The 21880-nt window shown below is 52.8% G+C and overlaps 11 protein-coding genes across 11 annotated transcripts; 3 read left to right on the top strand and 8 right to left on the bottom strand.

The window, feature by feature from the left end:
- Positions 1-720: 720 nt before the first annotated feature.
- Positions 721-1891, bottom strand: RHO25_000307 (uncharacterized protein; the record flags this gene model as incomplete). Its single annotated transcript, XM_023592927.2, has 2 exons — positions 721-1503; positions 1604-1891. The coding sequence occupies 2 exons, from the start codon at positions 1889-1891 to the stop codon at positions 721-723; spliced, it is 1071 nt and encodes a 356-aa protein (XP_023459439.2).
- A 568-nt stretch (positions 1892-2459) lies between these two features.
- Positions 2460-5961, bottom strand: RHO25_000306 (uncharacterized protein; the record flags this gene model as incomplete). The annotated part of the gene is made up of 2 exons (XM_023592926.2): positions 2460-2621; positions 2674-5961. 2 exons carry the CDS (start codon positions 5959-5961, stop codon positions 2460-2462), a joined length of 3450 nt encoding a protein of 1149 aa, XP_023459438.1.
- A 1454-nt stretch (positions 5962-7415) lies between these two features.
- On the bottom strand, positions 7416-8084 carry EGD2 (GAL4 enhancer protein; the record flags this gene model as incomplete). The annotated part of the gene is made up of 2 exons (XM_023592925.2): positions 7416-7737; positions 7801-8084. The coding sequence occupies 2 exons, from the start codon at positions 8082-8084 to the stop codon at positions 7416-7418; spliced, it is 606 nt and encodes a 201-aa protein (XP_023459437.1).
- Positions 8085-8620: 536 nt separating this feature from the next.
- On the bottom strand, positions 8621-9225 carry RHO25_000304 (60S ribosomal protein eL14; the record flags this gene model as incomplete). The annotated part of the gene is made up of 3 exons (XM_023592924.2): positions 8621-8668; positions 8760-9023; positions 9100-9225. The coding sequence occupies 3 exons, from the start codon at positions 9223-9225 to the stop codon at positions 8621-8623; spliced, it is 438 nt and encodes a 145-aa protein (XP_023459436.1).
- A 768-nt stretch (positions 9226-9993) lies between these two features.
- Positions 9994-10980, top strand: RHO25_000303 (uncharacterized protein; the record flags this gene model as incomplete). Its single annotated transcript, XM_023592923.2, has 1 exon — positions 9994-10980. The coding sequence occupies one exon, from the start codon at positions 9994-9996 to the stop codon at positions 10978-10980; it is 987 nt and encodes a 328-aa protein (XP_023459435.1).
- A 476-nt stretch (positions 10981-11456) lies between these two features.
- RHO25_000302 (uncharacterized protein) lies at positions 11457-11708 on the top strand (the record flags this gene model as incomplete). The annotated part of the gene is made up of 2 exons (XM_065602001.1): positions 11457-11537; positions 11595-11708. 2 exons carry the CDS (start codon positions 11457-11459, stop codon positions 11706-11708), a joined length of 195 nt encoding a protein of 64 aa, XP_065458073.1.
- A 1664-nt stretch (positions 11709-13372) lies between these two features.
- On the top strand, positions 13373-14669 carry RHO25_000301 (uncharacterized protein; the record flags this gene model as incomplete). Its single annotated transcript, XM_023592922.1, has 3 exons — positions 13373-13612; positions 13664-14462; positions 14539-14669. 3 exons carry the CDS (start codon positions 13373-13375, stop codon positions 14667-14669), a joined length of 1170 nt encoding a protein of 389 aa, XP_023458218.1.
- A 465-nt stretch (positions 14670-15134) lies between these two features.
- RHO25_000300 (uncharacterized protein) lies at positions 15135-15799 on the bottom strand (the record flags this gene model as incomplete). The annotated part of the gene is made up of 3 exons (XM_023592921.2): positions 15135-15449; positions 15498-15583; positions 15649-15799. The coding sequence occupies 3 exons, from the start codon at positions 15797-15799 to the stop codon at positions 15135-15137; spliced, it is 552 nt and encodes a 183-aa protein (XP_023458219.2).
- Positions 15800-16410: 611 nt separating this feature from the next.
- RHO25_000299 (uncharacterized protein) lies at positions 16411-18286 on the bottom strand (the record flags this gene model as incomplete). Its single annotated transcript, XM_065602000.1, has 7 exons — positions 16411-16431; positions 16484-16751; positions 16809-17176; positions 17291-17426; positions 17478-17508; positions 17564-18123; positions 18279-18286. 7 exons carry the CDS (start codon positions 18284-18286, stop codon positions 16411-16413), a joined length of 1392 nt encoding a protein of 463 aa, XP_065458072.1.
- Positions 18287-18563: 277 nt separating this feature from the next.
- On the bottom strand, positions 18564-19819 carry RHO25_000298 (uncharacterized protein; the record flags this gene model as incomplete). The annotated part of the gene is made up of 4 exons (XM_023592919.2): positions 18564-19418; positions 19471-19527; positions 19585-19652; positions 19717-19819. The coding sequence occupies 4 exons, from the start codon at positions 19817-19819 to the stop codon at positions 18564-18566; spliced, it is 1083 nt and encodes a 360-aa protein (XP_023458225.1).
- A 1236-nt stretch (positions 19820-21055) lies between these two features.
- Positions 21056-21654, bottom strand: RHO25_000297 (uncharacterized protein; the record flags this gene model as incomplete). Its single annotated transcript, XM_023592918.1, has 2 exons — positions 21056-21391; positions 21439-21654. 2 exons carry the CDS (start codon positions 21652-21654, stop codon positions 21056-21058), a joined length of 552 nt encoding a protein of 183 aa, XP_023458226.1.
- Between the last annotated feature and the right edge of the window lie 226 nt (positions 21655-21880).

Genomic DNA, 21880 nt, shown 5'->3' with positions numbered 1-21880 from the left:
ACAGAAGGGTAATGAGGACGAAGATGGTCACGTTCAACAGAGTCACACACATATCTCGTTGAATAGATTAGGGTCGGTGGGTTCAGATATCGATTTGACGAAAAGACTGATGGAAATCAGTCAAAGAAGCAAAACGAAACGTTCATCCTTGACAGGTGCGATGGAACCAGACTACTGGTCCGGGCAGTTCTAAGTCTGCTACGGACTCGTGCTACTTTCTCGACCAAGCATTCCTGAACATCAAGAGCGACTTACTAGTGTTTCCACTAGACCAAGGATGGTCGTTGGTGAGCAAACTCGCGAGCGTGGCTATAATTCCTGGGCAGGGGCAGTGAGCAAGGGATGAGTAGATCGGTGGGTGGGTTGGCCAAGAAGGGGATGATCTTGGTATTGAGTGGCATTGATTCTGTTTGTCGTAAGACAGAGGAAAGAATTAAACTCTTCTAGAGTATAATTACTAAGTCTATTATAGTTACTAGTAGTAGAGGAAGGCATTTTAAAGTAGTTCGAGTAATATACTATAGTAGTATAAGTTAAATAGTTTAGAGTTAGTAATGAGCTCCCATCCCAATTCTTTCCAACCGTCGATGCGATATGTTGCTACAAGCATCGCAACTCTCATCTCTTTTCGCTTCGACTTATAAAGCAGCCATTGAACTCCTCGCTAAGCATGACAGCCATAAAATTCTACACCCGTCCCCGCAACACATCGAAAGCTCACTACGCTCTCAAATTCAGCGTCTTCCTCTTTCCCAAAGCAGACGTAGTCCTGACATGCACTGGTCTCTCAACACTCCCATTCTCCTTCCTCACATCCTCGACACTACTCTCTCCTGCTGCACCATAAAATCTCTCCGCAATCCTCTCTCGATGCCGCACCAAATTCTCAACCCTCCTCAACCCCTCCGCCAAAGGGTTGTGTGTCCACTCCAACCCGTCATTCAGCACCAAATGCAAATAAGCAAAAACACTCGCATCGAATAGACCCGGCCTCTCAACTCCAAAAAACCACTCCTTCTCCCCCAATAGCTGACTCAAAGCCTGAAACGCCTCTTCAGCTTCTTTCAACAAAACATCCGCGTCAACAACATTAGTCCCCGCGCTCTTGACCAATTCCTCCTCAGCCGCAGCACGTAATTGCCTCGTGATCGTAAAGCGAACAAGAGAATGATTCGAGCAAGGCGAGACGTATAATCGTTGCATAAGAGCGTCGTTTTCCGGAGCGAGGTATAATTGATAAAGCCAGGCTTTTCGTATCCGATTATCGATGAGAGACTGGTAGGCTTCGAGACGAATGTCGCTGGGTTCAGAGGAAGAAGTGGAGTTTTGTGTATTCGCGAGCCATTTTTGAAGTTTGTTCGCTGGAATTGGATCGGGTATTTTCGAATCGCCGGTGCTGCTCGAAGTCGTTGCAGGTTGAAGGAAAGGCAACGAGCCCGAAGGAGAAGCGTGGTTGTTCGAGGAAACGAGAGAAAATGGGACGTCTCTGAAACGGAGATATGTCTGTCGGGTATAGCAATTCTATCGTCAGCCTCAATTTCACCACCGATCCATTCTTTATCCAATGTGACCATTTCTTCAGACAGGATCTGCGGTTTCTTACCTGCCACTTCAAACATCCCGGATTAAAACTCGGCCTCCCACCTCTGATATCCTCTTCCTGTGCAAAAACATGCAAAACATTCCCCTGTCTCTGCTTCTGATCCGGCGCTCTTGCCGGTAAAGCATTTCTCTCATACTCTCTTGGCGGAAAGAGATCGAACACGCGCTTCACAGGCGCAGGCAGCGCGAACCAGCTCTGCGGTTTCGATCGAACGACGGGAGCGTTAGAACTTGTGGTGAGGGGTACAACGCGAGGTTGACCATCGGAAGGAGTGTCATCGTTGGACATGGTATGCATCCATTGCTGTCAAAGCAAAGCAGGAAGCAAAGAGAAGAAAGAAGTGGAATGCGTGAAGCAGTGACGGAGTGCAGCCAGACGTCGGAGGTGCCATGTGCTTCGCCGCTTTTCCGAAACAGACCGAATGTGGTCCGAGCAGCGATGTGTAGACAGGCAGCACGATTCTCGAAACAACATATCAAAAGCAGAAGCAATACAAGCGATGAATGAACTGGTGGAACACAGAAATTCAAGGATGTCCATGCTAGGTGCCATTTTGAGTTTCTACGTCTTCCCTTCCTCTCTTCATACCACAACAAGTTTGAATTCGAGGAGTGGTTGACAACCCTCGTCGAGGACCAGCTTGTCCTGTGATGGTGTTGGGGCAGGTACTCAACCATGCCATATGTACTGTGAGTCTTTTTGTCACCTCCACCGCCTTGCTTCTGCGGCTGCTTCTATGTACCAGGTGACTGCTTTTTTTTGTTTTCGCTCCGACTATGCTCGCTAGATGCTTCTTTCGTCATTCATACAACAATCTCCTATGCAAATCATTTCTTCATAATGCTCACTTGATGGGCTACATCGCAGTGGCAACGGTCTTCCCCGTGCTCGGAGCAAGCGAGCCTTCGATACGTTGCTTGGCGCGCTGCTTCTCTTCTTCAGTTGGGTTGGCCTTTGGCTGATCTGGCAAATGTGGCGCATGGCCAGTCGTGCGGCCGATTGACATGCCAACGCGGACCTACCAGACAGTCAGCAAAAGTGCAACTACAGTGGATACGATTGATACTCACCAAGGTCTCAAGAGCACCACTACTGTTTGCAACCAGGTCTTCGTCGAACTTCATCACGCCGGGCTCGAAGAGCACAAGCAGAGTAGATCCTCCAAACTTGAAGTATCCCAGTTCTTCTGCCCTCTTGACCTGATCACCCTTCTTGCGCGTGATGACAGTAGACCCGACCATCATCGCTCCAACGCAGATGACCATTACACGTCCATGGCAGGTCGAGTCAATGGGTACAACAACGCGAATATTCTCGCCATACACATCCAGCGCAGAGCGAATGGCCATGGGGTTGACTGTGTAGTACTCGCCATCGATCAACTTGGGCTCGCCCATGACACCATCGACTGGGATGTGGAAGCGATGGTAGTCTTGGGGAGCCAGGCGGAAGATGCCTAGAGCACCGTTGTGATAGCGCTTGGCATCTTGTGGGTAAGCATCGCCGAGCAGTCGCTCGATGTTGAATTCGCGGCCTTTGACCCAGATACGCTGCGCGTCGTCCATGCGATTGAACACGACTGAACGGCAATCAGCCGGGCTGACAATGATGTGCTGGTCATTGGGAGCCGAGCACGGACGAGCTCCAGGCTTCAGCTCGCGGTAAAAGAACTCATTGAAGGTCTTGAACTTCTCCGTTGGCAACAGGACCTCACTCATGTCAAGCTGATGGAAATTGATGAAACCAGCGATTTGGGAAGCTGAAGCAGGATCATCGTACTTCCGTCCTTGTTTGAAGGACATAGAGCGGAGCAGCTTTCGCACTCTCTTCTTCTCCATCTCTCTGCTCTTGAGGCCCTTGTAGAGAAGACGAATTCCAAGACGTACGTATATGCTCATGCGCTCCTCATTGATCTGGCCAGTGATGCGATCCTGTACAAGGATGTTGGCACTATTCGCGCCCAGCTTGTAGCCTCCGTAAGACACTTTCGTGATGATCTTAGAGTACCACTTTCGTTGTGCTTGGGAGCTAGTGACGAAGCCAGCCATGACCAGATTGTTCACAGCTCGCCAATCGCTGCTCGCACATGTTGCAATGTGCGTGATGATATCGGCATCAGTCGTTTTGCGGCCCCTAGCAATTCTCGGCTGATGGCAGATCGGGCATTCAGAGATCTCGACCACATGCTCCTCCTTGGTGTCCGGATCGCCACCGAGCTCTTCTTCGCCAGCTTCGAGATAGTCTCCCATCTCACCGCTGTCACCAAGGTCACTTACTTCCAGTGCCGGAATCGAAGTCTTGGACGGATGCATGTTGAGAGGGTCGGATGCGTCAAGGTAAGGTGTTCCGCCTCCTGGGCTATAGTCTGGCGAGCTCGAACTGTTTGTGGCCATTGTCAGTTGTGACGTGGAAGTGGATGGGTCCGATTGTCCTGAGCGATGAGCAGAGCCGTTGTGCAAGTCTTGAAGCTTCATGAGCTGCTCCTCCAAACAAATCACCGCTTGGTCCATAGTGAGGTACTCCTCGCCGTTGACATGCGCCCAACGCTTGAAAAAGCCGTCGATTGTCTTGTTGTGGAGGGTACTGCCTAGCGTATCCAGCATGGTGACGAGCTCGATTTTGTCAATTCTCCCGCTTTCATCAGCATCGTACTGTCGCAAAAGAACACGCCAGAACTGCTGCCGCAGAGCGCGGTACGGCAAATATTTGGCTCGGATGTACAAGACAGGATGATATCTTCCCTCCCAGCGCTGCGCGTTCTTGAGCTCCAGAGGCAACTCGAAGGAGTGCATTCCAGCTTCATCACTAAGGTCAAGGGCGTTCTGATCCTCCTGACTAGTGAGGTGGCCGCTGCTGGCCATTCGCCTCGCAGCCAGTTTCGCTTGGTGTGGCACAGCAGTATCAGACCCGCCGTGCTGCAACTGAGGACGAGATGCCTCAACCTGTTGCATACCGCTGAGATTGCCGCTGCTCGAAGACTTCGACAACTTGTTCAAATTGGTGCTAGAACTGTTCTTGCTTCCCAACTTTGGCAGATCATTGCGGCTTGCGCTCCTAGAAAGGGGGTTACGGAATCTTTTGCGTTTCGACTCGCTTTGGTCGCCTTCGATCGAAGCCTCCGGATCTGGTAGCCTGTACAATCCGGTCTCAGGATCAGCCTCTGGAGCGAGCTCGCGCGCCTTCTCCAGCGGAAAGCTAGCAGTACCAACAAAATCGTTGCCAGAGAACTTGTCGCGATCAACCACCGCAAAGTAGAGACTGTAATTTTGCTCGCTCTTTTGAACTTGGAACACCAACTTCTCATCGAAGACTGGGTTGAGGTCATGCCTGATGACACGAGTGCGGTAGGTCTTTCGACCTAACGAAGTGACCACAAACGGATCCATGTCAAAAGTGGTCTTTGTGACGTTCTTCTCGGGAGGAAGGTCTGTAACTCTGTTGACTTCCAGGTACAGCACTCCAGCCACATCTGATGCAGCACCGAACTCGTATGCGCTCGTCTTCTTCTTACGTCGTAGGCGCCTGAGCTTTCTACGACGTCTAGAGCGTTGCTTCTCCTCCGAAGTGCCGCTAGGTGTTCTTGTGCCATCATCTGTCTCGTCCGAGGGATCTTTATCGTCATCATCCTCCTCTTCGAGATCGTCCAAGTTGCTGCTATTCATTCTTCTCAGAAGCTCTTCGTCCTCGTCATCTTCATCGTCTTGCTCAGGATCTGACACGATTCCCTGGAACCTTTGCAGTATCTGCTGTGGCGTAGCTGCGCTGTTGATCGGGTCGGAAAGCTTGAATTGGAGCAAGATCTCGCCAGAAATGTTACTATCCTTTTTCTGCTTCCGTCTGCCGTTGCGTCTGCCCTCGAGCTTGAACCATCTCGGCTCGGGGGTGATATTTCCTGCAGCAAACACCTCTTCCAAGACGATGTCGAATTCGCCCATGTAATCGTTCCTGAAGCGGTCTTTGTCCCAGCACACTGCTTCGAGCAATGCAGAGTCGGGGGAATTGACTGGAAATTGAAATGTCTGATTCCATTCTGGATTCAAAGACTTGTTGACAACGCTGGTTGCCTCCTTGTGATCGCCCAATGTGAGTACGAGGAACGGATCAGAGAAGCCGCTCTTGTCCTTCGCAGCGAGGTTGCGTCCTTTGAGTACCTGCACCACCAATTGCAGCCCCATGCCCATGTGGTCGCCTTCCAGCGGCCGACCTGGAGTTCGCGGAGCACCGGCCATGATGTAACCGGAGCTGGGATTCTGTGCAGCTGGCGGGGTGGACGGAGCAGAAGAGTTGGCACTGCCAGTGTTGCTGCTGCTCTTGATCCTCTTGAGGGAAATGTGGGATGGAAGGTGAGGGCGAGGCATGGTGAGCAGGGGAGCGCCGTCCGGCAGCGTTTGCTGGTTGGCCTCAGGTGTCACAGAACAGCAGGTCAAACGCACGTAGGGGAAGCTGGGAAGGCTGCCTCAGCCTCAGCAGGTGACGTTTGAGGAAGAGGGATTCAATGCTGTTGGCTGAGGCGCCCTCAGGAGGATGTGTCTTTGTCGTTTCGCCTCGGCCGCCAGGGCGCAGCTCGCATAGGAATGACGCTGCAGTAGGATCCAAATCAATCAATAAATGTGGGAGAACGAAGGGAATGCAATGCCGGGCCAAGAGGACGAAGAGGACGACGCGAGCATCGCGGGAAGATCAGCGCGGTGCGATTGTGGGGTGGGCTGTGACGGCGGCGCGGGCAGAGGCAGGAACTGTTCGTCCAAACGAGCACTAAAGAAGCCTCCGCCGAACGGCCACCGCTGCTACGCGTGTCCTCCTCGCTGCAGGTCCGAAAATGCCGCATGGCCTCCTCGGGCAGCGCCCTCTGTGCCTGTCCGGGTGATGTCCTGCTCACAGATCCTCCGCCGCGCGGGACGACGTGATGCTGACCCTCATTCGTTGCGCTCATCGAGCAAGGATGGAGCTGCGCGCCGAAAGTCTGTCGAGATGCTCGAGCTTCTCGATCTCTTGCAGAATGCTGGGCGGGGCGACGCCACGGGCGACAATGAGAGGTCGGCAGCTGTAGAAGGCGGCATCTGATGGCCATGCTGACAATTCTGCACTACTCACGATGTTCTCAGATGTACCGGGACACGGCTCATGACATAGATGGAAATGGAACTTGGATCCACGGTCTCTGACGGATCCGTGGCGCGACGCTGACGAAAGAAAATGGATAAACTTAGCTGTTCATCCCTCCGGATACCGTGGGGTAGACAAGATGTGTGCAGACTCCGCGATCTCGTATCCCAACATTGTTTTGAGGCCTTCGGAGCCAGGCAAAGACAATCAGGCTAATGGGACAAGGTCGTGATCCAGAATGGGAACCAGCAACCAGGTAGCAGTACCTTTCCGGCATGCTGACGCGTACCAGAGCCTCGATACCTATTTCTGTGACGAAAACGAACGTCCGCCTTCATGCACAGTAAGCTGCCATGCGAGCTCTGGATAGAGCTCCATGAACGAATCGTGCTCGGCCATTGCTTAAGTATGCTAGTACGAACGGTCGATGACCTTGGCCATGTAGACCCATGGAGCTTCCATGAAATTGTCCGAATTGACAGAAGAACACAATATATTGGTCAGCCTTGGAAAGGGAACAAGAACAACGTGCAACCATAATGAACGATCGCGAGGACTTGTTCAGTAAGAAGTAGTACAGCGCTTTTGCGGCTTCTCTCGGTCAGCTAGTACGAGTGGCTCATAGATACAATTGCCAACCTCTCAAGCTCCCTCAGCCACTGGCATTCGACACCATGCATGCAAGCAGCATTCAGGCGAAATTTTGCTATATGCTTAGAGCCATGATACTGTTGACAATGTCGTTGTCATTCTCCTTGAGCGCCTTCACAGCCTTCTTCCGGCTGACGCTAGCCTGAGCCATCACGAGCTCGATGTCCTTGGCCTCGAGACCAGTGTCGTCAACCTCCTCGCCATCGTCCTCTTCCTCCTCAGCCTTCTTGTCAGCACCGCCCTCAACGGCCTTGCCCTTGTCGCCGTCAGCGGAGTGGTCGTGACCGGCCTCGTTGGCGGCCTGGCTGGCGAGCTGCTGGGCAGCGGAAGCCTGAGCCTGGGAGTTCAAGTCCTCAATCTTGGCCTCGCCGAAGATGCTATATCTGTTGTCAGCCATTGTGTTCTTCCCCGCGGTTGTTTCAATATCAATCTGCTCTTACATCCAGGTGTTGCTGTTTGGTGACTTGTAGACATCTGGGTTGCTGATGACGAAGAGGATGTTCTTTGGTCGGCGCAGAGTCACGCGGGTGATGCCCTCGACGTGCTTCAATCCGAGCTTCGCAATGGCCTTGCGGGCCTTCTTCTCGTTTCTGCTGTGCACGGCAACCGAAGCGCCTGCTGGGATGTTGGCCTCGCCCTCCTCATCAGAGTCAGAGGACTCCTCCTCGACCTCTTGGACCTTCTTTTCCTCGTCTGGAAGCTCTTCGACACGTGGGTTGGCCATGATGGGCGGTTTCGAGGCGGAAGTGCGAAGCTTTGCGATTCGTTAGCTACTGCTGCGTCGCCGAACAAGCGAGGTGTCGTGCGGAATCTGGTCAAGATCGTGCGCACTTTACGAGAGTACTCACGGGTTTGAAGATTGTTTGCGGGCTGGACGTGTCGTCTGCTCAGTTCCAAAGTTCACAAGTGGTGATGCTGTGGTGCCAAGCACAAAATGAGTGCCTTGTGGGGCCACTTAAAGCCGCTTTTGCAGCGCTTCACATGTACAGTCGCAAGAACGTCACAAGTACAGAACGATACAATAAGAAATAGAGAACGATTGGAGATTTTGACAGTTTCACGTTACGACATCTGCGGGGCCTTCTGAGGACCATGCTTGAACCGCTATCAAAAGCCTGAAGACAGCCGCTTCTTCCACCTTGCGCCAGCCGTTCGCCCAGATGGCTGAAGCCAGTCTATCTTGTTCCAAGTGAGATGCATGCGCTTCCGTTCTAGTGCTGTCATGATGCGAGAGGGTATTTAGCATCTTCATCTCGCAATCTATGCAGCCTTCGCAGTAGCAAGAGCCTTGCGGGTCTCGAAGCGAGCCTGTTTGCTGTTAGTGCCCATTCCTGCTTTTTGCCAACGTAGGTGTTCATCGCAGCACTGCGCATGCCTGCGAGACACATGTCCAACGTACCTGCTTCCTCAGGCGCATCACCTTGAAGCGCTCGAAATCGTTCAACTGCTTTCTCCGGGTGGCCTTCTCAATCTTCTTGGCATATGGGCTCTCCGTCCACTTCTTGTCCACACCGAACTCCTCCCATTGCTTCGAAAGAGCAGTCACACCAGCACCGAGAGCGATCTTTGGGATGACGAGTCCAGTGAGCGAGAGCGAGGAGATTGGGGCGGAGTGACGTGGAGTCGCGAGCTCGGAGACCTTCGATGGGCCATCGACGAGGACCTGTACGCTGTGAGTCTATGCACTCTTTCTCTTCCTAGTTCTCGCCTCCAGTTGTGCTCGGGAAGTGTGCACATACGCGCTTGTGGTCGATGATCTGGACAATGGCGGCAATTCTGCCAGCGTATGGGCCGCTGCCGAAGTGAACGACACGGCCGACCTCGACCTGTCTCCAGGATGGTGCTACGACGGAGGAATCGCCCATTGTGTCGGTCGGTCGGTAATCGTTGGGTGAGTTGTCGGGGTCGTGAAAGGTATCGCTGTCGTTCGACGCAACTTTGCGGTGTTCGGACACACAGAATTACAGATGCTTGGCGGCAGGCACGGCCGGGCCGCGCTAGTGGGTCGCCCCGACCACTTCTCAGATTCCGTTCCACAGAACTTTCTCTTCTCCTGCTTCACCACCACAACAATGTTTGCGCCCTCACAATTCGCAGGCTGCATCTGTGCATCACACATCCAGGTAAGCTCTTGGATCCCGATCTCATTTTCGCACAAAGATGATATAATTTGCGACTGATGGCAGTAGCCTGAGCGCCTCGCCGGGTGCTCGCTAAGGGCACTGTCTATTTGATATTCAATTCTTACATATACTGATCCACAAGCGTTTCCGCCTACTTGCAACATCCTGCGAAACTCTGGTGCAGAATGCAAGCTAACATGCGAAAGATACAGGATCTGGTCTGCCCACACGATATGCACGGATGAGCCCACTTCCAGACTGTGAGGTACGTGACCCCATTTCATTCTCCCTCTTCCTATGATTAAAAACTACAACGCACTAGATAGTAATTGAGCCTTTACGGCGCTGATCACTCTTTACACCAAGATCACTGAGGAAAACCCAAAAACACATCTGCTCATGTCTGAACATGTCCTGATGAGCATGTGCTAACCAGCATGTCACAGATCTATTCCAATACATGATCAGAGAGGCATTCCGCACTCTGTACCAGGTCTTCTCTGCAGCCGCATGGCCACACCTGATGGACTCACGCCCTTGAGGATACGTGGCAAACGCCGCGGTGCTCCCAGCGAGAAGTGGAATGCTGGCAAACGTCGTCGGCCAGAGCTACAGAAACGGCACAACTCTGTCGATATCGCCAAGGCCGACGAATCGCGATCTGCAAAGCTACGCCTTCGTAAAAGCCGTGAGTCCGACGACGACTCGCCGCTCGAGACCTTGCCAGCAGAAGTCTTGCAGCAGATCTTCGAATATGCAGGTAACGTGGACCTGGCAGTAGTGTCTCGTCAGCTTGCTGCGAAGCTTTCCAAGAGCCATCATCTGCAGTACGAACTTACAACACGCCTTCTTGAGCCTGTCCTCGATCCTGCAGATGGTTCCGAGCCCAGCGCTGCAGAGCTGCATGCTGCTACCCGTCTGCTCGACTCGAGATTCATGACCTGGCGATTTTTCACAGCATGGCTGCGTCGCCAGACCAACGTCGCGCTCACGGGAACCTCTGACGACGAGCCCAATTTCAACGAGCTATGGAAAGCCCTCCGGCCTGATCATGCTCTGTTGCCACCAAGAAAGCTTTTCCTCCCGCCATTCACCACAGAGAAAGTGTCTTTCATGTCACTTCTACTTCAAAACGTGAACGACATCACGCTCCTTGACGCCTCTTACGGAGAGATTGCATATGAAGGTCTTGTCGCGGCCATCCAGTCTGACATGCCAGACCTGGTCTTCTTGTTCCTTGGTGTAGGGCTGAACAGCGACACAGAACTTTTGCGAACTGCTGTTGAGGCTGGCTGCAATCAGGAGATTGTGCAAATGCTTGTAGATTCTGACGCTGCGAGACAGCGAGCCGCCGGTAGGTCGAAAGGCGAGGTCGATTTGCTGGATCCAGCCATATGGGCTTGGGCTGAGCACGCTCGCAAGCACGGCAATGATCGGGGAGAGTGGCTCGTTTCTTATCTTCAAGCACGCCAGCGCAAAATCGTCCCATCACGCTAAATACTACTCCACTTCACAATTGACTACATGCAATCCTCGTCATCTCTTATTCTTCTTTCTTTCGTAGATATTTTTCCTACATTCGCAGGATTTGTGCTGATAATTTCCACCATCCTCGGACTGAGCCAAGTTTTGATCTTCCGGTGCGGCTGTGGCTGGTTTCCCCGCGAGACAAATTTACACCTCGCTCCCAAATCGCATCGACGCTTCTCGCCATTCGACCAATCCCCCGAAGTCGTCGCTCAACGACATGAAGTCAAGACGCCACTAGCATGAACCCGCGAAGGGAGTACCACGCGATGGAAGAGCATGTGGCGTCAGCTCAAGCTTTGTCGCGGTCTTCAACGCTTATTATTTAGTCCATGGCCTGCTCACTACTGCTTACTCTTCCAGTTTTTCCGAGGCAACAATAGCACTTTTCTCTCAACGTTTCAAATTGCACAGGCACATCACAGAGCATTGCCATGTACAGCACGATGCCTGAGGAAAGCAGTAGCAAGTTTTCGAACTTCCTACTCACGCTGAGTAACAAGATACGGTCATCGGCGGCTGGGATTGTATGTTCACAGCGGCGCCAGACTGCGGAGTTGGACTAATTGAACTTGCCTTGACAGACGCAACCTGCTCAGTCCAAAGTCCAGGAGGGAACGAAGCCGCTCAATGCCGACCATGCAGCCGTGGAGAGGATTATGGGCCCACCGAAGAATGCACGGGAGAAAGAGACCTGATTCGAATGCATACTCTGGCAACGGAATGCCAGAAAAAGCTCTGGGCTCACTTGGAATATGACAGCTCCGAGCGCTGATAGTACAGAGAGTCCGGCTCGACATCTGGAAAGCACAGCCCGATGAGATTGCAGAGCCTTGAATACGAGAGCGATCTGTTGCCCATGATACTGAGGCCGCCTTCTTGATTCAGGTTTCGCCTTGGGCCTTTCGCAGATCTCCTGGGCCTAAAGCTACACCAACGTCAATCTAGGGCGAAAGCGAGATCAGTCGCTTGCAAACGCGCAGCGCACCATTGAGACACAAATCAGGAAGCGCAGCCCAACAGCGACTCACCAAAACTTCGGAATGAATTGGACGTCAGTTCATGGTGGCCACGCACCACAGATTGCTGCTATCACATCAGGCACGATGGCCAAGCAGCTAGAATTGCATAGCTCAATGGAGCCCGATGCAATCTCACGACTACCCTGTCCGGTCCACAAAGAGCTGGCGGTATCGAAATATGGCTTGGCAATCAAATGCCATCGCGGCATCGGCGCGGCACAAGCCTTCGGCTCAGATGTACTTTGACAGCGGGAAGTCTACAAGCATGATGGCGTACTGAGAAATGCATGAATCGCACTCAAGATAACATCTACTCGAGTAGGATTGCCGAGAAAAGCAAAGAAGATAGCGAAACTGGCACTCCTGAACAAGAACCACTCTGTATCGCTTCTGCTATCGAGGACTGACTTTATCGCAGATACACAATCTACCTAGTCTTTGTTCAAAGTTTGGAGCTTGCCGTCGCTCGATAGCACCCTTCCCGCCATGTTTAATGTGAAGGCTGCGTAAGCAAAGGGCCGATCATCGACGAAGTCAAAGGGACAAGACCTGGTAGGAAATTTTAGCAGGACGTAGTACAGCCTGTCATTTGAAGACAGTAGAAAACGTGCAAGCGTCCTCCACAAAAAATGTGAGACAGCTACGTGAGCAGCCCGAAAGTTTGGGAAACCGTCGAACATCGTTTGGCTTGGCAAGCATGACGAAATCGATCCGCGGAAAGTCGATATGGCTGATACACTTCACGTCGTCACTTCTTATCTAAATAACAACCTATAGCCTTCTGACCCGACACCAGAAGATAACCCTGCATTGACACTACCGCAGATAGGTCGACACATCCGCGAGAACATCCCAGACTAGGACATTCTTCGGGCAGCGAAAGAATTGCAGTCGTCCCCTGAATCACCCTGCAAGCTTCGCAATACTGAACACGCGTACGACGCGTTTCGAGGGGCTCCGTACCAATGTTCAAACAACAAGCCCCAGTCAAGAGTAGCTTGTTCAGCCTTTGCAATAGTGAACACGCGTTTCGAGACGTTCCGTACCGCTATTCAGATCCCCGGCAATCGAAGCTTATCCGATGAAACTGCACAGTGTTTGCAGGTCTATGCTTGATGCGATCAAAGTGATCGGCGACTACTACTCTTCAATTAGCAAAGTCTCCATGGCAGGTGCTTTTTGATCCTATCTGCACTTCGCATCCTCGCCTCACATCATTCGTCCCGCTGTTCCGGCTGAAATGCGACTACATATTTCTGCCAATTTGAAGATTTCCCCGAACCCAACCGCTCTGCAAACGACCAACTACTGGTCGAGCAGTTTCGTGGCCGCCGTTCGTCATGTCCGATCACCCTACTGGTTCAGCGAAACCGGATGGAACAATGCATGGACCTCGTCGATCCGTCACAGCACCTGAGTTGGCTCAAGCGCTTGGGCAACTTCCGTCTTCACGTTGGAAATGGTTCCCAGGCGTAGTAGAAGAGAAGTCGAAGTCGCCGAGAAAATCTGTAGACAACCGACTGAACGACCTCGATGCAGAAGCACAACATCATCACCGTGGTGAAGGTCAGGCGGAGGACGTGAGTACATATAGTCCCTATGGCATCGCTAGCACATTGACATTCACTCAGTCAGGCCAAACGACCGACGAGGCGAAGGACACTGACAACGACGCCAGAGATGATCCCGACCTCGACCTCGAACTCAGACCTATCACATCAACAAGAAACTGGGTAGTAAGAAACCTGTCGCCTCCACCCCGACGACTACCCAAGTCTGGAGCATGGCAAACATACTTCATGCAAGAAGTCGCAGGCGACAAGTATCTCGAAGCGCAACTCCTCCTTATGACGATTGTGACTGGCGCCCTTGATGTAATGACCTACATGACCTACCGCGTCTTCGCATCGAAACAGACTGGCAACACACTCTTTCTCGCTCTATACGCCATGGAACTTCCAGCACTAGATCCCGGCGTCGAGAAGAACGTAGGAGTTTCGATGGGCGTCTTCATCGGCGGAGCAGTATTCTTCGGACACATCGGACACATCTCTCGACAAAGACGAAGAATCTGGTTACTGATATCGAACTTCTTCCAAGCTGCTCTCTTCCTAGCCGCTGCTGCGATGCGATACTGGGCTTCGAGAGACGGGACGGGCCCCGGAGCGATGGGAATTCTTGCGGTATTGTCGTTCGCCCAATCTGGACAAATAGCGAACGCGCTGAATGTGGGGATGCCGGAGCTGAACACTACGATGATTACCGGAGCGTTGATACAACTTTGCACGGATCCGGAGATCTTCAAACTGCATAACCTGAAGCGCAATCGGAGGTTTGCGTTCTTCTGTTCGATGCTTCTGGGGTGTTTCCTTGGAGCAGGAGTTTTGAAGGCATCGAGCCCGAGTGCGCTTCTCGTCTTGGTTGCTTCAAGTAAGTACAAAAAGCGTGGATTGAGGTATCATGAGCGTGTATTTGCGACGGTCACTAATCTTTGTGGTGGCTTTAGTGAAAGGTGCTCTAGTATCAACATTTCTATTCAACCGCGGAATCGTCGAGAAGAAGACACATCTAGAAAACGGAGAGAAGAAAATCGAAGGCCACGCCACACCCGTCACAAGAGTCCTTTGGGGAGATTGAGAGGCAGCACATCGTACTGTGATGTGCGAAGAGCAGAGTCTACTTGGGATGCAACGGCGGCACGAAGTCATCGTGCTTGGACAGAAGCCGAGAAGCGGACATGTGCACATGTGGATGACTGAACATGCTTGGACAGCAGAATTTTCCTATCGTTGGCCCGGATGCGGGGTGCTACAGTTGGCACTTTACGGGAGGTCCCATTAGAGATACACCAACGATACGGGGACGTCGTTACTTGGCGAGTAGGTGAGCCATCTACAACCGCTCACACGAAAACCAGATCAGGCTTAGACAGCACGATTTCATTTGAAGTCAAGAGAAAAGAGGCCCATTGTCCTCTTCAAAAGGCTTCCACTCCAGCAGACTGCATGACAGCCAGTGGAACCACAACTCAACACATCAAAACTACCATTCTCCCAATGGAGAACTCCATCCCCACCATCCACCCGCCTCCCTCCCCTCCCCTCATCTACCCTCTCCCTCCTCCCCACCCTCCCTCAAATCCGGCACCTCATCATGATCCATCCTCAAATACCCCCTATACTTCTCCAACTTCATCGCGTCCCACTCTCCCTGCTCACACCTCACCCCATACTTCCCATCCCAATCCCTATCCGCCTCATCCATCTGCTTCAGCTCCTCTCTACACTTCTTCAACTCAGCCTCAAGTCTCGGGATCTCTTTCCTGAGACGAGCACGCTCAGCTTCGCGAAGAGATTTGTGGGCTTGGCCTGTGGTGTACCAGGATCGAGAGACTTTCGTTTTGGTGTCGAAGTCGTCCTACACGAACAATCAGAAGTGACCGGAGCTTTCAGGGGGAAAACTTACGACAAGAAACCCATACTCAATCCACCTCCGACTAGCCTCTTTCTCCAGAGCTTCAGCATTTCCGAAACGGCGCACGTTTCTTACGTCTATTGGCGCCCGCCCACCCGTTAGCTCAGAAACGAACGAAGAGGAGCAGAAAGAGAAAGCTCACCGGGATTGTTCTTTGCGCGAGAGCTTCTTTTACCCTTGCCACTGCTGGCTCTCGTAGTGGTATTGCTATCTTGGACTTGCACCAGGTTGCCGTCACCGTCGGTGACATATTGAGTCTGCTGTTCGGTCGGAGAAGGGCGTGCGTTGGCCATGCTTGGATTGTTGGAGTGAAGTGCTGTGAATGTCGGGACTTGACTGGAGGAGTGGTACGAGTGGCGGTAGTATGTGAAGTCCGTTGTCCAGAGGGTAAGACGGCGAGATTACTTGTATGCAAATGGAGTTTAATATTTGGCTAGATCTCTTGTACTCACTATTCGAACTGTTGAGAGATTGCACTCACAATTCTGCGTCCTGTTCAGCCAAACCAATCGTAATCTGCCACAACACCTCACTTTCCTCACCTGCGCGCATGTCTACATGTATTGTCAAACTTTTGCTCTTGATGTCATCGCTACTGTTTCTACAGGTTTGTAATCTGGTCTGTCTGTTACAACTAAATGGACAACATACTTCTTCGCTTCGTTCGCTAATGCCATACAATGAGCTCCAAGGACTGTTCCACCAACACAATGCTTCTTCCGATTGCGCCCGCTCGCTCGTGATGCATCGTGGTCAAAAAGAAAATTTGGGCGTTCGTTGCCGCCACAGGGTATCGAGTTGTTTGTAAGCATCGTCCTCGCGTGCATGCTTTTGTGGGTGAGGTCGGAACCTTCAGGGAATTGTAAGGTTACACGGGTAATGTGAGTCGGGTCAGTCGGCGAAATCAGCGCAGTCCTATCACGCTCTGTTCACAGTCAGTGCCATTACGCAGCAATTGGGTCTCGAGAGATACTTGCCATCTCCAACGTCCACACTCGCCTAATCCAAACCTTGAGCTTGCCTTCAACACCTTCAACGTTGTCAAGCTCAACACCCTCCCACCAACATCTTCTCGCTGGCTTTCGCCAGAACAGTAGAAGCTTCTGTGCCATGCCAACAGCGTTCGCAGCACCGGCAGAGTCGCCTTTGATGTCTGTGCGGAGACGTGCAAGTGCGATCGAACAGATCACAGCTTTTTGTGGCTCGGCTGCCCGATGGCCCCATGTATCGTCGTGATTGAAGCCGCTGCGGTACAATTAGCAAAAATTGATTCAGACGTGTGTCAGCGCTTGTTCGACTCACCCAGCTGTCAGCATTTCGATGAGATGTTGCTCTGTTGTGCCTGGCTCTTCGCTCTTCCTCAGGCCAGAGAAAATGCCGTCTTGCTTGAGAAGAGCCCTGCTTGCCGCACGCTTGATGCTGATCATCTCCATTTGTTCGATATCCTTGCGAGGCGGAATGGCATAGAAGTCAAGATCTTCTCGTAGAACAATGATACCAGCGCGGTCTTGTAGCATGTCGCGAGCATTGCCGGCCATTGGCTCAATTGGCATAGTGTTAGGTGCAAGTGGGTCGCTTGATTGCCCTTGTGATTCCTCGGATGTGTTGGGAATGGTTTGTGCAACATTTCGGAAGAACTCGAGCATATATTGCAGGGAGAGTGGGTCGTACTGTGAAAGATAAACAATGTCAGATAAGTATACATCAGTGTTCAAGACGTTTGTGATTTCGTCAAGTGAATGTGCCTTGGCCTGGGTGAGCGGCTTCGAGCGGGTGTTTCTTACGTCGACTGGGTAGACGTCGCCGTCATGGTAGCTGTTCATATGTCCATCAGGCAGCAAACCATTTGGGAACAGAGAGAGCAGAACGAATTCTGGCAGGGTCAAGAGTTCATCTCTGGAGAGCGTGAAACGAGTGCCGCTGTCATGTGTTAGAAGTGGTTACATTTGAGGCAGGCTGCTGGAAACAAACCGGAGCTCGAGAGTAATGTTCTCATCTGAACCTGTTTCATGTGATCAGCTTTCACATGCGCAGTATGGCGATCTGTTGATGCTGACCTCCGCCCAGCGCTGTATTGATCGGCGCCGGCCCTCCCTGCTGGACCTGTGTGATGATACTCGCTGCTCCTCCTGCTGCGGCCATGACGTATGTGAAGCCCTCGAGCGGACTTGAGCCTTCGGTGTATGGCGGTGGCGGTTCTCCGTCGTCGAGATCTTTGCTGGATCTACCGTCTTTGGTGTCACGAGGAAGCGCAGCCTTGGTATCTGCAACGACAGTGGATGCTGCGGCGTGTCCCTCGGTCTCTTCGAATGGGAACGGCGGAGCTGGACCGGCTGGCGCTGTGGCAGTGAGCCCGGCTGCCGCGCACGCAGTGGTGAGCGGGTATGGCTCTTCGGGCGACGGCTCTGGGAAGTATTGCGCTGGGAAGCCGTGCGAGGAGAAGGGCGGCGGGCTCTCAGCGGCTTGGGCTGAGGAAGGCTCAAGGCTGCGCTCCTGCTCGTGGTGGTCGTGCGCGGAGTCGAGGTGCAGGTGCGAGTCAACGTCGAGCTTGAAGAGAGGCACGAGGCCGCGGAGGGAAGGGGTGGTGTGGATTGAGTCGTCGTCTGAAGCCACGGCGCTGAGTAGCGGTGGGCGCGGGGGGGCTGGGGGCTACGGCGAGAGGCGGCAGACGCGGTCCAAGCACAACAAGTTCGGCCGGACGGGGCGGAGGCTCACACGCAAATGTCCAATGCGATGCAGCGGAATGTTTACGACGGAGGCAGAGCAGATCACAACTTCATCGCGCGTGGGCTAGTTCGATCGCGGTTGCGGTGCTGGGAGAGTGCATTGACCGCCAAGGGATCCTGTAGCCGCGCTGTCCAGTCAGCGGAGCGAGGTCGCCAACGCGTGAAATGGCCGCTCAATATTTGGAGACATATTGACTGAGGTGGGAGCGGTCCGCTGCCACCCCGGCCGAGAAGGAAACTACGCGGTCTTGGTCTTGCTGTTTACTGATCAGAAAACGCGTACATCATACTACAAATATGACAACAACCCGGACACAACGCCGGTCTGTGACTACTTCTTGTTGAAGTCAATGACAATGCGGCCGGCCACCTCGCCGCGTCGCAGCGCTTGCACACTTTCATCAAACCGAGACACGCCTCGAACCTCCGCAATTCCCTTCAGCAGTCCACGGCGGGCGTACTCCAGCGCTGCGGCTGTGTCCTGCATCGTACCCACGAGTGTTCCGATGACCGACACGTTCTTGAAGACAAGGAAGTTGGGATCCGTCCCCATGTTGACAGTACCAGCAGGTGGTAACGCAATGCACATGATCTTGCCTCCGATGCGATCTCCCAGGTATGAGAAGGAATCCTTGTATGCTTGGTATGCTGTCACCAGGACGCCGTGAGCACCGACTCCGCCAGCGACTTCCTTCACTCTGGCTGCAACATCCGCATGCTCTTTGAAATCAACAAACTCCTCCGCTCCAAGCTCTTTCGACAACTTTGATTTGGCTTCTCCACTGTCAATGACGATCGGACGCATACCCATGGCCTTTGCAAGCTGGACGCCCTGAATACCAACACCGCCACCTCCTCCAGGGAAGACAACGAAGTCGCCTGCTTTCAACCCGGAATCGACGAGCGCTCGGTGCATCGTACTGGCCGAGCACATAATCGGACCAGCAACTTCGTCTGGAACACCTTCCGGGATCCTGCTCGTGTAAATCGCTGGAGAGACGAGGTATTGGCGGTAGGTTCCTTCGGCGACCAGTCCTGTGTAGACTCCTTTCTGGCAGTAGTTTTCTCGGCCATTCCAGCAATGCTCGCAGTTATGGCAGACGTCCCACAGAGGCTTAATACCAGCACGGTCACCTACTTCCCAGCCTTGGACGTTCGGACCTAGCTTGACAACAACTCCGGCTCCCTGCAGCTGTCAGTCTTCACTTCCATGTTCACTGCCGGGATCGACCTCGAACCTCATGTCCTGCACACTTTGTTCCAAGCTGTGACATCGGTGGAACCGCCCAGTCATTCTGCAAGAAATATTAGCGCACGGGCCATCATGTGGTCTGTGCGTAAATTTGCGATACCATCATGAAGTGGACATCGCTCATGCAGAGCCCTGTGCAATTGAGACGAATCAGAAGCTCGCCGCTCTCTGGATTCATGTGTTAGCAACAAGCATAGCAATTGTCGGCCAGCAACAATGGCATTCAACTCACTTGGCTCTGGAATGTCCACCTCTTGCACTTCGACCTTGAACTCTGGACCCTCATTCACACACACGCCAGCCAGGCCCTTTTCAGGAATCTGTTCAGTAGCCATTTTGCAAAGAGTCAATTCGATTTCAGGGCAAGATCGGGATAGAGAAAGCTGTCGGGAAACAGCTCACAGCTGGATCTACCTTTCTTATAACAACGGCCGTCGGCCCACAACAAGACCGCTGTTCTTATGCCGCTCTTGTCAAGACATCCAGCGCTCGGCCTGCCATTCGTGTGCACTGCTCACTCCACAGGCCATGTTTGGCAAATTGGGGCGGGGCTTGATCCATAGCGGGGTAACAACTGCATCCTGTGGATCATGAGATGTGGAGGATCTGGTCTTGAATCGACGCGCGCAGCAGCTCCGGGGACGCATGCTTCCCGTGCGGTCTCTGTCCGAAGGCAAACAGCTCACGCCTTATATACTAACCATTTGCGACCATCAAGGTCGCATTTCAAACAGCGCCAGTGCAGTCTTCATGCAAGAACTGGGGCTGGACGTATCTCTCTTCCCTTCGACAACGTCTCCACGATGTCATCTCGTGGCAGAACTCAATCTCAAGATTGTTACAGGCTCACGTGCAGCGGGTATAATCTTCGGCATGTATTTCCATCCATCCTGCCGGGGCCAGCCTGCAATGCAGCTATGCTACCCCATGTGTGGGTTCTCCTCCAACGATTCAGGCTCTGCGACTCGACGACAAGTCGCTCGTTGCCTCTTTGCTGCTGCTCCGCCGTGGCACGCGTGGATCGCGTACGTTGTCGGCGCGGGTCTCGGTCGCGGCAAATGGCAATTTCCGTCTTACGATAGAATTACTCCTTTGAGCATTTGCTGACTTCGTGTGCCAATCGTATGCTCTGACTTTGTGTACAGAAACAACCAACACGCTGGTTCGCGATGATGCGCGGGGTAAGATGCCTGTCGATTGGGGTTGCAGGCCGCGAGACGAGACGACACACCGCGAGCTTTAACATCACGAAGCAACATCGTGTCTAGACTGGCAATCCAGAGAGACGAAGTACAGTATGATCAGGCAGTCAAAAACTGGAAGCTCTAGGTGCGGTAGTATTTACGCGTCTGCACTACCCGAGTTGTAGTCAGCTAAATTTTACTAGTTTTATACTACTATCAGCGCTAGCGACTCTCGAAGATGACTGCAACAACAGCGCGTGCAGGAAAGACTCCACGCACATCTGTGTCGCATTCCAAATCGGTGGGTTTGGCTCATTCGTGCATATGGCGAACCTGACGCTCGGAGCTGAGCAAAGTGTTACAGCACGTTGGCTATGCTCTGGTTAACTACTGGAGACTAAAAACAATGGTGGCCACGATCGCCCATCCCGGAAGAGCCTTAGGCACGAGCCCGCCTCCAGACCTATAACCACCACCAGAAGAAGACGACCCGGATCCTGTACCGAAACCAGAACCGGAACCACTATCGCTTTCAGTGGGAAAGGGTGCTGGACTGCTCTCGGTTGCCGAAGCGATTGCACTCTCCAGATCCCGAAGCATACTTTGCAATCCGTTGAAGTTCCTGGTCAGATTTCTCAATTCTTCCCCCTGTCCGTTCACTTCTGTGTTCAGCTGGCTAACTTGTCCGGTGATGTTCTGGACTTGAGACGTGTATTGCAGAGCCTATTCTCAGTCAGTACATTCCTTCGAACGTGAAAGAGAAGACTCACTTCATTCGCGTTGCCATCTGCCTCGGCCGCTGTTCCATTGGCAGTATTGGCAATCGAGAAAGCTCTTTGCGCAAGCCCTCGACTCTGGACTGCGAGCACGAGCTCTGCAATCACCATGGCGAGAGCAGCCACGATGAGAAAGCTTTGTATCCCATTCCACCATTGCTGTCTGTGATACCTCCTCTTCTCTACGTCCTCTTGCTCGGGGTCATTCATTGCAAAGTCCGTGTCGTCGGAGATGCTTGGGCATCATGCGTTGCGACATTGTGGGGATCGCAAGTCTCTATGAGCAGCGGAGCGCTGAAGGACAAATGTCAAAACGAGGCTGACGCGCCGCCACCAAGGCATCTTAATGGCGAAGTATAAGATGTCTCTGCACCGCCTCATTGGCAGGCCGCTCTATATTGCTTTTGCGGAAGGCAAGGCTGAGGCTAGACGACGA

This window comes from Cercospora beticola, chromosome 1, assembly GCF_033473495.1.
Source record: "Cercospora beticola chromosome 1, complete sequence".
Taxonomy (NCBI): Eukaryota; Fungi; Ascomycota; class Dothideomycetes; order Mycosphaerellales; family Mycosphaerellaceae; genus Cercospora; species Cercospora beticola.
The sequence above is the reverse complement of the archived record's forward strand: the minus strand, read 5'-3'. Positions and strand labels throughout refer to the sequence as shown.